Below are 16,754 nucleotides of genomic sequence, written 5' to 3'. Positions count from 1 at the left end.
CATTAAAGCAGTAATTAAGATCATTGTGCCCTGATCCATAACAGTGAGGAGATCTAATAAACAATCATTCAGCGGGGGTAGCCCCTCTAATCGCTGATAAGGACTTGATAAAGCCTGACTCTGCTCCTCTGCGAGTTTTAGGGCTCTCCAGGGGGCCAAGCAGGCAGATTTCAACTTTGGAAAAAAGACCCGGTCTATACATGCTAATCACATGAGTAAATCACTGAGGAGTAAACAATGGCTTTAAGGCAAAATGCTCTTTTCTTAGAGCAGGTTTATTTGTCATTCTCCCCAAAGTTACAGTAGATTAAATGGTGCAGAATTATTTTAAAATCTACTTGAAGACATCTTAGTAGTCTGTTGAAAAAGTGGGATGTTTATGTTTTATACTTCATGAAGGACAAAATCAATTAACATTCTGGGCTAAGGATATGACCTCTTTTTCCTTGGCATCTCACGGTTAAGTGTTTTCTTCCATGTCTCCCTGAAAGGATATTTGTTGGCGATGATCTTTTGCCTGTGGTTACAGTAATTACAGGCATATGTATTCCTTTTTTTCTAACTCAATTGTGAACAAAGATGCTGGTTATGATTGAATGTCAAATTGCTCCTAACCTGTTGCGTTTGCCAAGAAAGCAGTAACGTTGTTTTCCACTCCAGTTTGGCTGAAATGCAGCAGGAAATGTTCCAGAAGAAGTCTTCTTGGGGAAGTTTCTCACATAAAGATGTTGTACTTAAACTCTTGAGTATTTTAGCTCATGCCTTTTTGCGTAGTGGTCATGTGTAATTCCCAGTCATGTAGAAGCTCGGGATATAAAATTATGTTTCACTTGTGTTGCAGATGATAAAGTGTGACAGGATCAAAGTTAATTTGAATGATTTGCCGACTATTTGGTCTACCTGCTTTCAGTCAAAGCAACAATAGTAAGTGCTGGAACACAACCAAGTGGAGTATGTCATAATTTCAGAGTCAGAACAACCCTCTATATGCTCATTTTCTAGTAAAGCCAAGGTCATCTTATTTGCACGTACAGTTGCCATCTTTTAACAGGAGAGCATTTTCTCAGTCAGTGTTGTGCTGTGAATTGGCATTGTTAAAAAGAATAGCCAATAATAAAGGACTTAATTGATACTCATTTCAAAGAGACGTCTGTTAAAAGAATTTCTTAAGTTGAATCACCACCATTTAAGAGTTGTTATGAGAGAATTATGAAGAGAGAATTAACAAAAGCACACAATTATAGCCTACTCAGAGAAAGTATTTGAATTCCTTCAAGGCTTTTCTCAGTTATTTTCTTTGTCTGTTGCAAGTTACCTGTCAAAGCACAGCTATACTACACTCCCACATATTCCACCAATCTGCTGCTTTACTCATTTTGTCAAACAAACTCTAGGAACAAGAATATTTTAGTGTAAAAAAGGTACAGCAGAGTTTTATTGATTAAAAGTAACAGTGAAATGAGTTCAGCAAAGTGATGTTTTCAAACATTATATAAGCCAGCAACAACTAAGTCTAGCATTTTGGCAGGAGTTTTTAATTTTTTTTTATTGCCATTTCCATGACAGATTTCTGCCAATGAGCTCTTTTGTTACAGGCGGCTGGGGAATTGTTGGACTGTAACCCAACTTAACATGTCAGTCAAATGTAATAATTTGCATCAATGATGTCATGTGAACTCTCCTCAGCAGCAGAGTACACAACTTTAAAACTGATATATAAAGAAATATTGGAAGTCTATTCTGCCATGCTTTTAGAAACGTCGCTCACACAAACTTCTGTAAATGCCACCGAAAGCATTGAGCTGCAGGAATGTTAAAAAGTATGTATTTTAGGTGCTGCAATTCAAATTTACATGTTCACATTTTTTATGCTAACTATTTAAAGCATTTCTAAGAACCCCACAATATTTATGCTAACGTCAGCATGCTAACATGCTCACAATGACCGTCTCAACATGCTGGGGGTTAGCAGGTAATGTTTATAAAAGTAATTGTGTGCACATCCCACCCTCTGGCATGTGCAGGTCAAATTAAAAATACTAAAGTTAAAAACAAAATGTTATGTCCACAGCAGTGCTTTAAACTCCCTTATTTAATGAGCAGGCGGAAGCAAATAGCTTATTTAGTCCTGCCCCTTTTTTCAAAAAATAATCTCATTCTAAAGTAAATAGAAATGCAAATACAGCATACAATTATTTAGGTCTTACAATAACTTACAGCCATAGAACAATATACAACAACACTTTCACATTACAATTCTGTTCCTATGTTTTGTCTATTATTTTCTTTAAGTATTGAGTCCTAAACCAACATAATGAAAATAAATAGAATTTAGACCTGATGACGGTGCTAATTCCATGACACTCCATTCAGTAGTTGTTGCAATATTTCACATTGCCATCTCATAAGCCATGCAGCTAGCATGTCTAGCAATTGCATGCTATCTGTAAAACAATGTAAATACTTAAAGAACTTATCGATTATCATGATACTGTTTGCAAGTTCTACTTTTAGATTGTTTGTATAGACTGAGGCTACATTTTTACGTGACTTCAGCTCATAGAGTGGCAATTTCCTATAAGACACAACAGAGGAACAAAAGACGACCAATGCATGTTAGAGGGGGATACAATCAAAACTGCCTAGTTCATTTAAAGGATTTTTAAAAAAATAATCCAAACCCAGAACTGCTAATTGCGACAACACAACAGTAGGTCTAACATATTCAAATTTGTTCAGTGAATTCTGACACCTCTGGATGTAGTGTTATCACAAAGATGAGCTTCATGTGAGAGGTTACCTAGTTACACACTGTCTTTCTAATAAGACATGACTGCTCGTACCACCCACTCACTGAAGAGGTTAACTATTTCTTTTAACTACCGCAAACATATTTACACAGTTATTTATATCAGATTTCTCGGGTCTAATGAAAAGCAGAATCTTTGTGCTGAACAAGTGCAGCAGCCTCAAACTTTAAAGCATCCGCTTTTATAGCCGCAAAGTGCAGCGCATGAACGCAACCACATTTGAATGGTTCTTAACTGTTGAATAAGTGACATAACTGTAATTTATTATGAGCACATTTTCCATTGCGTTTAATCATTTTAAGAGGGAAGAGGATTCTCTAGCTTCATCTGTGGCATTAAGCAAAGTCGTTATGCTACTAATTAGCTGATCCTAAACGGATTCTTGTCTTATTGTAATTTATTATCAACGTGACACCATACTTTTTCACGGCAGACATTTGGACTTGTCATAGCAGGAAATCCCAGGTGAAACTAATTTTGTTAACAATGGTTCAGTTCCATCAAGTGTCCATGTGAAAGTGACAATGACCTGGAACCACTTCACCCAAATTGATGCAGTTGTATTTATCAATGGCATATCAACCATGGTCATCATTTACACTTGTGCTTTTCCTACTATGATAAGCCAAAATGTCTGCTGTTAAAAAGGTCTCTGTCCTGCTTCCTTTTTAAAGAGAACATTTTATTAAATACTATTTATCTGATACATCTTCAGTAAATGACCTGTAATACAGTCCTGTTCTAATCTGTAAGATGTCATTTTCAACTGCAGCTTGATGAGGTTTCTCTCGCAGTGAATGCATTGCAGTAATTTACTTGACATAATGTGTTGATAAGCATGGCTGAGGGTTTTGGAACTTTTGCCCTGTAGGACGACAGTAGAAATGTATTAAAAAAACTGGTAAGGCGGGGGGTGTCTTATCTGCAGCGCAGATATTTTGTGAGCCATTGTTGGATTAGCAGGGAGCCTCATTAAACAACATTTTGTAGTTTTTTTTTTTTCTCGTGTTCTCTGTAAACTTCCAACCTTTTTTCTCAATAAGAGGTCTGTCAGCCTCCTCGTGTTCCTTTTATCCACATGTCAGTCTTTTGTCTCCTGCACCTTTTTGAAGGTTCACGTCGACACCAGAGCCCTCAGATTGTTTGAAGATTGTGTGTGTGGTTTAGATTGTTCTGACATAAGTTGCTGATTTAATGTCACTCTACACCTCGAGACGTTGTCATCTGGTAGATTTTTGTTTCCCCCCCACCCCCTCTTTTAAACTGGGAGTCCTTTTGAAGTGCATATGCTACTGATAATTGAAGCAATATAATCCACTGAAGATAATAAAGACCCTCATTTAATGGATTCCGTTTTGAACTGAAACGACTTACACCAACTGTTCTTGCATTTTTGTATACATCAGAGCACTCACCTAAAGCTAAATATTTTGAGATTTTTTGCATTTGATCATCTGTTGCTTTTGGGACATGGATTCAAACCACTGCAGGGCATAGCATGATTTGTTTTACAGAAGTGTCCCTTAGTTTAACATTGTCATTTGTGCTAAAACATTAGTTGAATAATCCATTTGTCACAATCAATTGTCTACTGTATTTTATTTAGCAAGCAAACATTCACTGATTACAGTGAAAATGTTGTTCAAAAGTCTTTCCCCAACTTTAAAAAGTGTTAGCTTATATTCAGCTTTGGTGGCCATGATGCTAAGTGAAGTTCACTGTCCTAGTAAGGCTAACTTTCTTTGAGTTACTTCATATTTATTATGTTGTTAATGTGTACTATAAGTCACAATCTTCTATTTTGCACGTCATTAATAAGCGATAAAACTACAGAATGCGTCGCTGAAGTCATGACCAACTATCTCCAATTAAAACAAAGCCTTGCTGTGTGAAATGACCTATGCTTTTTTTTTTTTTTTTTTAAATATGAAGTTACCGTCGAATAATAAGCTCAAATAGGGAGAAAACTTAAAACAAACCCGCTAGTGTTCAACTTTAATTAACAACCCTCTTGTTTTTCTGACCACAGGTGAGAAGGTGACCATGTTTCCTGTTTTGGACATTGACCAAAACAATATTGTGGACACTAACGGAGCCGGAGACGCCTTTGTGGGAGGTACGGCATGAAAATCATCCTCAACACAGCTGGATTTTTGTGTAGAATCCCAATTAACCTTTGATACTGGCCAACTATGTTACGTAGTAATGCCTCCAGATTATATGAGCATGACATTTAGCCTGCTGTTTTTACTCTGTATGTGCTGATCATAGCACCACCCGTCATCATTTTGGTCCTGTTGAGGATGAAACGGCATTGTGCCTTATCTAAAAAACCATTAGTATCTGGCTCGTATTTAATGGGAAATGCTCCCCAAACATTTTTGGAGGGGATGGATGATAACAGGTTGACCTCTGCTTTTCTGTGTACCCAGGATTCCTCTATGCGTTGGTCCAAGACAGAGACTTGGAGGAGTGTATCCGGGCTGGACACTACGCCGCCAATGTCATCATCAAACGGGTCGGATGCACTTTCCCAGAAAAGCCAGACTTTCACTGATGCATCCAAGCACTGCACTTTTGTCTTTTCCATAAGTTACTTGTATATGTATGCTTCAGGATTTTATGTACATTTTTTCTATTTACAGTGACTGCATGGGACTAAGTGTTGCAGCAAATATGAAACTCAGATGTTTAAATACAACAAACAATGTACTAGTATCAAATATTGGAATAAAATGGTAAGGTTTAAAGAAGCATTCGATTGAAAATCTATATTTTCAATATCAAAAACTAAACGCCTGTAGGTCTGAAAGGTGTCCAAATGATTCACCACATTAACACTTTTTACACCACTTCCGCACCATTTAACTGTATGTTCTTCATGTTACACACACTCTGGATCTTCACAGCTGAGCTAATCACTCCCAGTGTCTTAGCACCACTTCCTCATAGCTCTGAAGCATTGCTGGAAGTAGTGTATGTATTTATTTATTTATTATTCGCAAAGCGATGAAAGTTTGGATCATAGTGAAGAAATGGATCAGTGGTAGAGAAGTGCATAAACCTGCAGGATAGGTTATAGGACATTTTTTACGGACATCCTGCTCTAAAATGTTTGTTGTTTGCTCCATAATGAAGGACGCCAGCTGTAGTCGGCATCGATTCACAGAAGTTGCAAACGATTCTAATGGTGATCCAGAGTCACGGCCAAAAAAACGTCCACAGAAAATTCCTGTTTTATAATCCACTTCTCTGCTGTTGATCCTCATACTGAATATTTTCCAAACTATTTTGCCAATAATTTGCAAATTACACTGCTTCTATTGGATCTTCTGAGCTGAGCAGGCAAGTGTGCCACAGAAGTGCTGCATTTAGTAGTGCAAACTATGAGTGTCATCGTGAAGCAGAAAACTACAATCGTTTTCAAGACTGCAGGGGTTGAGTGTTGTGATACTACATACTTTAAAATGTAGTACGTTTTCAGTTGAGTATTACTTTAATATTCAGTTGTCATGCAGTTTATGCATGGGGCTCTATTATGGGTGGTTTTCCATTTCCAGAAGTGACCGTTTTAACTGTACAAAACTGCAAAGAGCTTCTGTTATCATACAAATATATCAATATCAAACTCGTATTACCAAGATACTCCTGTACAAAAGCAAAGTTAGTTTTGACATATAAGTAGTTTGCCAGCAGTTCAAGTTTTTTTTTAAAACACACAAAAACAAACCTCAACAACAACAGGGTTTGTGCATTTCCCCATTATTTAATCAGCCAGAGGCTCCCTCATGCTAATCACTTTTGGACAGCTCGACACTCTCCATTATTGAGGGAACTGGGGGGTGGGGAGACCGGGACCAGCCTGGTGTCCTGCTCCATTCACCCCCACTCATGCTGGTCCTCGTTGGACTCTCGGGGTCTGGCGCTGGACTGCAGGGCTACAGGAGATCATTTTTCTCAGTTAAAGGATTAGTGGTTGCTCTTCATGGCGATCATTTGTGGGACCTGAAAATTAGACTGATCCTTCGCACCCAACTGTGCTGTCGCTGGGGGTTGGAGACAAGGATCAGAGGGAGGCCCCTCCCCTCCCAGTGACTGTGGGCCATCAAAAGTGTTGGGCAGTGTCTCAAATGTTGTGGAAAATAATTCAAGACTCATCCGTTCTACAAAGACGTGTGATGGAGAATAAACATTTTTTTGTTCCCCTATAAAAACCTGTTACATCATATTCCTTTTATTTTCTCTGAGCGTGACGGGAGGAATGCAGTTTGTACACTCCCTGCATAAGAGCTCCCTTTTTGTAATGAGGTATAGTTTATGCATTTATGCTAATCGAGGGCATCTAGGTGAAAACATTCTCCAGCCAAAATGTTATTAACAACTTTGAGACACTTCTTTTTCATCAGCATTTTTTTTAAGGTTTCACACAGATGCGCTTTGAAAAGGACCACATTTCTGATTGGGCAAGATCACACTCCATGGCAGCTGGTTCATTTGCTTCTCAAGATGACAGATGGCAAAACACAAACACAAAAAGAGGGAGCCATGATCAAGTAATGAGAATGCCTCCCACAATAAGGAAACTACTAAACATACTTTTCCTGGTAAACTTTTCCTTTGCTAAATGTATGCAATAAAAACAAACGTATAATATGTGCATTTAATTAACATTTTACAATTCTATGCTTCTGTTTTGTTAGCTACACTGGACCCAAGGCATTTAGAAACTATTTAATGTCAATTGTTTTGCCTGGCAGCAACATACAAAATCTCTTAATTTACTGTTTTAAGTTAAATATGCTGTTAACAATTAGGGAGAGGCAAAATTGGACTTTATGATAGTCGCTTACAAAAGTGAGTTCATGACCACAATATATTTTTCTGAATGCAGGAGTAGCTGGGGCCCTGGCCAGTGTTTTGCCCCGCAGATGGGCAGCAGTGTTTGAACACCAGTGTGGCAGTTGGCAGGGATTGAGGAGGGGGATGGGCAGATTGCAATGGCACATGCTCCAATTCAAATTATCCCTGGACCCATGCAGCAGTGAAGGACCTGCTGGGGCCCAGGGTGGCATTCATTGTAACCAGACACAGGCAGGTTTGGTCAGTGCCTCTATCATGACACCAGTCCTATTTGCAAACAGGAACCCCTTTTATTCACATTTCACCTGGTTTAACACAATTTTACAGCAGCGCCTCAATGAAATAACATTTTTATTTTTAAATCTTTACCCCAAATGATCAGTAAATAGATTGAAATCAATTGTAAGGACTTCATGGCAACAAGACAATCAATGATATAATCACTGTAAATGGGGAAAATGCAGGTAACTAGAAAACACCAATGCACTCTTCAAGGAAATAACATAAGTATAGATAAAGATGCAGCAAAATGACATTGGTAATAATGGGAATTAAATGAATGCCAATCACATCAATTGTCTTTTTTTTTTAGAATGGTTTTCAATTGAGATATTTTTAAAGCCACCTCTACAGTACAAAATGTGTTTATAATGTGATGGGAAGTTACCAATTATCCCTCTAATTAGATCTGTATTACTGCATGAAAAATTTGCTTTCTGGGATTTCTGATGCTGCTAAAGAGTTGGTAAATGAGCGAAGGGAGCGTAAATCTACATACTGAAAATGTAGTGGTTTACAATATTGCCAACAACTATTGCTCTTCCTCGGGCATGGTGAAGTTAATTAGCAGATTATGGTGTTAGGAAATGATATCTTACACTGCCCTGTAAAATGTATTTGTTTATGTCAGAATAACTTACATTGGATCTTAAATCTATACTGCACATCAATGGAAGTTAAAAATGCCCTAAAGGAATACATGTTAATGTGGGTGTTATGAATGGGTGACATGAATGTCTAAGCCTGCCGAGACTAATGCACCAAAAAATATGAAGTGTAAAAATGTTCCTCTTGGCTCATCTCTGGACATGTTGATGGAGGGGGTAAAAAAGTAAAATTGACAATATCATTGTAGGAGCGCACTAAAGGGGGGACGGTCCGCTCCACTACACTGAAGTAGGGATGTCTACAGTGGAAGAAGAAGAAGGGGGAGGGTACCACTTTGTCACAGGCTGCTATGTAGATTAACCTTTCAATTAGTTGTTATCAGGTCCTCTCCATGTCTCGGCGCAAGCTTTTCAGCCTTCGTTTCAAGAGATCAAATCCCACGAAATCGCTCGGATATGTCGCTGCACATGTCCTTCGACGTTTCCCCGATAATGAAGAGGAGTATCCGAGGGGGGGAAAAACTTACAGAGGTAAACTACCAGCAAATATTTACGGTAGAATGTGCAATCGTTTCTTTTTCTTTCATAGCATACTAGTTATATGTCCATCCTTGCATGAAACTTGCCGTTCATTTGTTGTGCCTTCTCGCCCACGGCGGCGACAGATAGGAGATAGATAGGTCGGTTTGCGGACCATCTAACAAAACGATGTGAAAATCCAAGAAGGTTGTGTATCATTTCCTACTAAAATATGGAAAACGAGAGCGGAGCTGAAGCTGAGAAATGGGTGCTAAAGAAACTAGCGATACAATTTAGAACCAGTGAGGAAGGAGCTACTCTCCCGGCAGTCGTGTTAACTTGTATTCCCTCCTGAACGTCCCTTTTCCCTCCAGGGCTCACTGTTTTTGTCTCGTGGAGCTATTTGAGCTATTTTTGCTATTAGTTAATAGTAATAAAGAGGTCATGCCCATATTGCACAGCGCAACACAGGACGTTTATAATTTCGCTGGCAGACGTGGAGCGAGCTACTTTTGTGCTAAACGGCACCTTTATTTATCGCCGCCAATTTAACGTCACATAGTTGAAATGTTAAATATCTGGAGAATTATGGCTCCTCTCGGGAAATTGAAGGGAGGAAGATAAAGAGGCGGAAAGGCGATAGCTTGGACACATTTAGCCAGCAGGAGTCTTGATATGCTACCTGGAATTTATCAAAAAATATGTTTCACTTTAAATCAGCGCTATAGCCTTTGCAGGTTTTATGCAAACTAATGATAGATTTACCAAACAGCCAATTAAAGTCTAAAATGTTCCAAATCACTTTCAAGTGTAACCAACTGTTTCAAGGAGGAATCTAAGTAAAGGTGGGCCGGCGTTTAACGCTTGTGAAATGCGGTTAAATATGTATCTCATTTAATAGTTACTCAGCCAGTTTATGCTTTTTGTAGTGTATTTATAACTTAATTATGTCCTGTCGCTGCAGTTAGAGCAGTAAGTTCAGATGTTATGGGTGTTGGAAGTAAACGATATCTATTTATCACTGAAGGCACCTTAAGAGGCGGGTCAATTGAGGGAAGTGACAGATCATACAGCCAGTACCGTGCCTCTTGGAGTGAGCTCATACATAAAGATTGACATGTGCTTTATCAAACCAGAAATCGGATCTGGTCTTTACAGCCAATATTGAAGTTGCTAGGGAGGGCACATTAGTGTAGGTAAGGTTTAATGAGACTCCATTGGATTGTAATCAGCGTCATGTCGGATTCATGTAAACTACAACATTGTAACAAAATGGCGACTGTTTAGGTGACATCAGTAATGCTGGCAACACTGTCATTTATCTGCTCAACTCAGCGGACCACAACTCTAGGTTTGTTACGTAGTTATTAACTCACCGGTTTCTTGCTTCGTTAAACAGCTCGGTGGTTATTTGCAGACGTGCCTCAAACGTTTAACGGCAGCTGTCAGGAAGTGAACATTCATTATACAAATGTCATAAAGCTCGCGCTGATCAGTTTGTCTTAGCGGACGTCGAGCTGTCAAAAGTCGCGTGCAGACAGGTAACGGTTAAACTTTACATATGATGTTCTTTTATGTTTTTAATCAGTTCGCGTATGTTAGACATGTGATGGTGACATTTTGGAAAATTACGTGCAGCAGAAATAAATGTGAACTTGTTTTTTTTTATGTCGAAAAGGAATCTGAAACCGAGTAGCCTAGCTACATGCATCTGTCGAGGAGACTGTTTATACTTTTCCACTCGGTAGAAGTTCTAGCTGTCATTGTGCTAAAACTTATTACTTCTACAAAAAATAGTCTCTTTTGAAACGGACATCTGGTTTGGTGTGTGGATTGGGGTGCCAGACTATGGATTAAGTCACTTGAATTTATTTAGCTACCATGACAGCTCCTTCGTCTGTTTTTATCCATCTGTTTCTCATGTTTTAACACATCTTAAACGTCCGGCATTCCTCTGGCCTAGTATATCCAATATGCCAGTGATTCTCAAAGTGGGGTCCGAGGACCCCTAGGGGTCCGTGGCACTCTTCCAGCAGGTCCCTGAAATGTTTTTGGGATTTTTTTATTATTTGGATTTTTTTTACAAAATGCTTTTTAGTTTAACGAATAATATTCAACTTTTTGAATCCAAAATAGTTAATAGATTAGCCTACATTCTTAAAATAATCTGCAAATATCTTTAATACTTATAGTTTACTAATAAGGGGGTTCCTGATATATATGCTCTGTCTTGTAAGATGTCCTTAGCTATAAAGCTAGCTATTATATGTGCTAGTTTATAGAATGTGAATAAGAGGAAAAAAGCAATTGCAGATTGAGATTGTAATTTACACATGTATTTGACCAATTTCTTTTTTCTTTTTAGAATTGACCAGGGATTAAATATCCATCCAGGTCAGCTGGTAACTACAATTGTGGAATTTATTTGTGCCAACTTTTCCTCAAGACCAATGTCAGATACCCGGGATTAAGAAGACTTGGAAATGTGGATGTTGGCGTGGAACATACGTTTTTGACTTTACTAACGATGTGGATGTACCCAGTGTTCACCAGCAGGAAGGGGGAATCTGTATGGATCAGATTTTTGTGAGTCTATATTTTCAACCATGGTAAAACTTGCAAACCCTCTGTACACGGAGTGGATTCTTGAAGCAATACAGAAAATCAAAAGGCAAAAGCAGAGGCCTTCAGAGGAGAGAATTTGTCATGCGGTGGCCACATCGCATGGACTGGACAAGAAGACCGTCCTTGAGCAGTTGGAATTAAGTGTTCACGATGGCTCTATTCTTAAGGTTACAAATAAGGGGAGTGCCTCTTACAAGGACCCAGGAAATCCCGGGAGAGTTGGATCAATCCCAACCGCAAATGTGTCCGTGCCATCAAAGGAATCATTATGGAATTCAAACGATCTGCGCCACATTGATTGGAATAAAATACTTAAGAGGGCCATTGAGGGCCTGGATGATACCCATGGCTCCTCACTAAAGAACATCGAGAGGTATCTGAGGAACCAGGATGACCTCTTAAACATTGTCGATAACCCTGCTTTCCGGCAGAGGTTACGACTGGCGGCCAAGCGGTCAGTAAACAACGGCAGGTTGTTAAAAAATGGCCCGCGGTATAAGCTTAACCATGGCAGTATGGAGGGAAGGGGCTCCCGGTGTCCAAGTGCTTCCCCCTTGGTCCTATCATCGGTGACACTCCTCCCCCATGAGCGAGACCAGGTACACACACCTTGGCCTCTGCATTCTCATTCTTTCACCTCATGCTTATTCCCATGTTTCCCTGGACATTGGTCTGTCATATGCTGCGGTTACCCTAAAGGGAAACATACATAGAATAACTTTCTCTTGTTGTTAATGTGTTATTGATTTCTTTTCTAGCTCTAACATGTAGTAAAACTTTGTTTAGGGAGAACCAAGGACTTTTTTTGGAACCTTAACAGTGGCATTTCCATGACATCATTACCAAAGAGGAAGTTTGAAAGCTTGGGCCACCACTAAGCGGCATTTGCTTGATAGGAATTTTACAATTGTGGTCTTATATCTGTGGGACTTTAGCTTGGCAGGTCAGAAACAACATCATCAAGAGTGCGTCCCTTTGGGTCTGTGTTGCTGTTGGTCTCCATAATATGAGAGCTTGGATAGTCAGTAAGTCATGCTGGCAGTGTGTGGTAGGCAGTCGGCTGTAGGCTTCCCACAGGTTATGTAACACTAGCCTAATGGCCTTAAGGGATGTGGCTGGCTGTCTTGTGAGTAGCAAGCATCAGTGAACCGATATGGAATATTTTATTGGTTAGTAACATGCTCATGAGCATAAACTAGTTGTCACAAATAGTGAGGAATGGCAGCTGAAGTATATGTGGTTATATATAACCACATTATATATATGTATATATATATGTTAGTTTTCTTAAGCTACATGCAGTTTTTATGACCTCTGAGCTAACAGAGATTCCCTAGAGAGTAAATAAAACCATATGTAGAAACTTCCAGGTTGAATTGTTTCTGCTGCTTTTGGCACCTTAGGGGTGGTTTATAGTTTGCAGAGATTGTGTCTCTATTAATTGGGCTTAAGCACACACACTGCAGACAAAAGTCTGTAAAATGACAGCACTTTGTACTTGCTTTGCAATTTTAAGACACTGTCAAGCGCAGGAGAGTATTTCATGGAAAATATTTTTCATGATATGGCACTAAAGTGCAGTGTACACTCATCTAGGTAGTTTGTTGTAAGGGCTCTTTGCAAACCGTGTGTCAAGATGAAGTGCCGTCCAGTAGTATATGCACAAGCTATGCAGCTGAGCAGCACCAAGCTATAGAGATGTCACCCTGCTCCCCCCCAGTTTCACAGTGAATATTCAGGAAGCGACACCTTGATACTGCAGTCACAACTGTGACTGTGGTCAGACCAAAAGTGAAACTGAGAACTGTTTAGAGACACAGTGTCCTGCAATGGTTCTCATAACTGAGGACGGCCTGCTGTTTTCCATTTGGAACATTTCAACTTATTGCTCCAAGCCTGATGACATCACCTAGCCCAGTCCAGGTTTACCATTCACTTCAAAGGATGACACATCTCTGCCTGTTAAGTTGTTGAAGCACAAGTGTGTGTGTGTGTGTGTTTGTCTGTGTGTGTGTTTTGAGAATAAAAGATACTTTGAGGTAAAAGAAAGAGCAGTCTTGGTTTAGAGTGTATTAGATTCTGAAGAGACTCTGGAAGGAACAAAGGCAAGGAATGAGTGTTTTTTTTCTTTCTTGCTGCGTTATGCAACCATTTGAGATCTCTCTCTCTCTCTCTCTACCAGCAGTTTTCTAATAGGACCCCACCCCCTCACTCAGGACAGCCTGCTCTTTTGAAGCAGCATCATTTCCTGTAATGTGCTTAATTTAGAATCCCCAAGTAAATCATCAGCATCTCTTTAGCTGTATTTGTTTCTTTATTTTCACACTTTTGTGCAGTGAAGATTGCAAATAGCTATTGGTTTTAATCATCAGGCCTAAGAATATTCCTGATGGAAATTAATTCATCAGTTCCTGGATTATACTTCGTGGCTCAGTAAGCAGAGACTATGTTATGAAGTGAAGACTTATTTAAAAAAAAAAAAGCTTGCCTAAGAGCTCTGAACATTTCAGCAGTTAAAAGCACAGGCTGCATGTTAGCACTGATGTCTTATTATTTATAAGCTCTTTACATTAATGTTCTTACTTATATCTAAAATGATCGTGTATAAATCATATTTACTATAGTTTGTAGCCCAAAATCTGAGTTTTAAGGTTCTGAAGAAACTTGTTGTTCAGGATGATATTTCATGATAAAGATGACTCACATTAACATTTTGTACATAAACAAGAAGTAATAACTCTGAAGTAACCACAACACTGAAGCCTTGTTTTAAAGTGCCTTTGGCTGCATCTTTTAGCAATGATAGCGTAGAATGGGTTGGGATCAAGGAAAACATGTTAATATTAATCTCTGCTTCTCTGATTTTAACTTTAATGAACTCCAAATTGACAGACATTGTGCAGTCCAGTTAACAAACCTTGGGGTTATATGAAGGGCTGCAACAAACAAGTGTTTTCATCATTGATTAGAATTTTAGATTATTTGTTCAGTTTATGTCAAGTCAGAAAATAGTAAGAATAAATCTGCTCACCTTCTGTTTGGTTCTGTTGTCCGAGTGTAAAACCCAAACATGTGCAATTTACATGTACCAACTAGGGGTGGAACGGTACACAGAAGTCATGGTTCAGCTCCTACCTCGGTTCAGAGTTCAGTACAGTGGAGGGAAAAGCAAAACAAAAATGCAGAAGGCAATTTCTGTTATTGTTTGTCTCATATTGTACCACCTAGTGTCATATAGTTTCTACCCTGAGCTAGCTGCAACAACCCCATTGTGCAAAGTAAGATGTAAACAATAAGTACCCCACATCATTTCCATCTGTAACTTGTAAACAAAATAAGACAACCAGTGAACTGAAAATACAGTATCTCTGTTCTCTGCAAAGACAAACTAAATTACCTGATCAATGCAACGTTATCATGACGTCTCCCGGCCATTTTTCACCGCAGAGGGCTGCTCCTCATTCACCGAACAGAAGACTGTTTTTGTGTTTCCCTGGACAATACTGGTGTCTTTTCTACACAAAGTCGGCAGATATGTCGCTAGTTGCTTTTAAAAAAATTAAAAATAACTAAAAACTTGCTCGCTAAGTTGGCAACACTTACTGCTATCTCTGACTCACTAAAACTGCATACATAGGCGGAGCTCAGCTACAGACGGCGTACCCAAGGGGATAAGCCTCTCCTCTCTTAGCGTAGCTCACATGGCGCCTTTTTTTTTGCTACGAAGCCATCACCTGCAGTTAGCATCCCATTGAATGCCATTCGTTTTGGCGGAACTTTGACACTGAATAACTTTACATCTGAAGTGTGTCAAGACACTCTTTGTCCGTTGTTTTTTTCTAAAGAAACACGACAATGTATAAAAGGCTCCATTACCTTGTACCTCACGTTATGGCTCCGCAGCAGACATTTTTGTAAAAATAGGCTAACTTAGCGACTTACCGTTGCATAGTTGACAAATCACCGAATTGTCAGAAGAAGCACGCACACAGTTTGGGCTTCCATTAGCTTTTTAGCTTTAATTACTAATGTTAACTAGCTTGTTAGTTAGCAATAATTAGCCTGTGCCTTTGTTATCTCCTAACATATACCTACGCTCTCTGTCTCTGCTGACTGGGCATTATTGACATATGAAGAATACTTATAACCAGGCTTGTTAAACAAGATTGTTTACAGTTGCAGACCTGCCCAACTCGCTGAGCAACATTTCTTTTTTTCCCGTAACATAAGACAATTAGAAAATCCTGTGAATTTACCTCTGAGTCACGGTGTTCTACTCCACAGGTGTAGCCTCATCACACATTAACATTTCAGTGTTTTTATGTCCATGATCACAGCTGTGTGAGCAGCAGTCCACTTCTAATGCCAGTTCCTGCTTTCAAATATTGACCTGGCAGGTTAGAAAATAGAGTAATCATTGATGTTGCAGTAAACTGCTTCCCCTCACCGTAACAACTAATTGATACAACAGCCAGGAACAATGACCAAATCCCCACTGTGTCCTAGTTGCATTTCCCCTTGGGTTTCTTTTGGATGCTGTGACAGGTTGAAGGGATGTTCTTGTCTTGTGTTTGTTGACGGATGAAAAAACAGTGTAGGTCAGGACCAATAGAGATCTGGACGTTGCAAATTTTGTTGAGGTCAGGATACTGATCTGCGTCATAGAAACCAGGAACTAATTATGGGCATCCCCAGAGTGCCTTTCAAAGCTCCAGTCAATTGACGAGGCCTTAGTGTGTAAACTGATGATGAGGGGGTTATTTATGGTCACACCCAGGCTGCGAGTGTTATTTTCCGTTAAGAACTTCCTCTCAAGCAAGAAGGAGGCAGCAGTTTGTTTGATGCTCCTTTAGGGACTTGTATGTTCTCATATTTAAAGGGACACCTTATGAAAGCCAGAGTACCTCAGTGTGGGTTTAGTCTGGTTATGACTACTTAGCTAATTTTAACTGACTGTTTTATGATGGTATGACACTAAGGGCGTTTCTCAATATGTGTTCTTCTATGGACTTGTGTTCTTGTGTTCTTGTGAAACGTCATGTTTGGTGGCCAA

The 16,754-nt window shown here is 39.3% G+C and overlaps 2 protein-coding genes and 1 long non-coding RNA gene across 8 annotated transcripts in view; 2 read left to right on the top strand and 1 right to left on the bottom strand.

Annotated features, from left to right (window-relative positions):
* Positions 1 to 6,425, top strand: part of LOC117937056 (adenosine kinase-like) — a 102,149-nt gene extending 95,724 nt beyond the window's left edge. For both annotated transcript variants that reach the window (XM_034860705.1, XM_034860706.1), the window contains exons 10-11: positions 4,840 to 4,926; positions 5,243 to 6,425. In XM_034860705.1, the coding sequence (XP_034716596.1) occupies positions 4,840 to 4,926; positions 5,243 to 5,367 (212 nt within the window). In that variant the 3' untranslated portion in view covers positions 5,368 to 6,425. The remainder of the gene's footprint in view (positions 1 to 4,839; positions 4,927 to 5,242) is intronic.
* The window catches only part of LOC117937061, a 57,745-nt gene extending 47,170 nt beyond the window's left edge, over positions 1 to 10,575 (bottom strand). Inside the window, exon 1 of the long non-coding RNA XR_004655088.1 lies at positions 10,453 to 10,575. This is a non-coding gene — a long non-coding RNA (uncharacterized LOC117937061). The remainder of the gene's footprint in view (positions 1 to 10,452) is intronic.
* Positions 8,820 to 16,754, top strand: part of kat6b (K(lysine) acetyltransferase 6B) — a 24,824-nt gene continuing 16,889 nt past the window's right edge. Inside the window, exons 1-2 of one of the 5 annotated variants that reach the window (XM_034860699.1) lie at positions 8,820 to 9,088; positions 11,442 to 12,300. In XM_034860699.1, the coding sequence (XP_034716590.1) occupies positions 11,683 to 12,300 (618 nt within the window). In that variant the 5' untranslated portion in view covers positions 8,820 to 9,088; positions 11,442 to 11,682. Of the gene's footprint in view, positions 9,089 to 10,168; positions 10,618 to 11,441; positions 12,301 to 16,754 lie in introns of those variants that run through there. The other 4 variants (XM_034860698.1, XM_034860702.1, XM_034860700.1 and 1 more) reach the window with 4 other exon arrangements.

This window comes from Etheostoma cragini, chromosome 21 (assembly GCF_013103735.1).
Source record: "Etheostoma cragini isolate CJK2018 chromosome 21, CSU_Ecrag_1.0, whole genome shotgun sequence".
Taxonomy (NCBI): Eukaryota; Metazoa; Chordata; class Actinopteri; order Perciformes; family Percidae; genus Etheostoma; species Etheostoma cragini.
The sequence above is the reverse complement of the archived record's forward strand: the minus strand, read 5'-3'. Positions and strand labels throughout refer to the sequence as shown.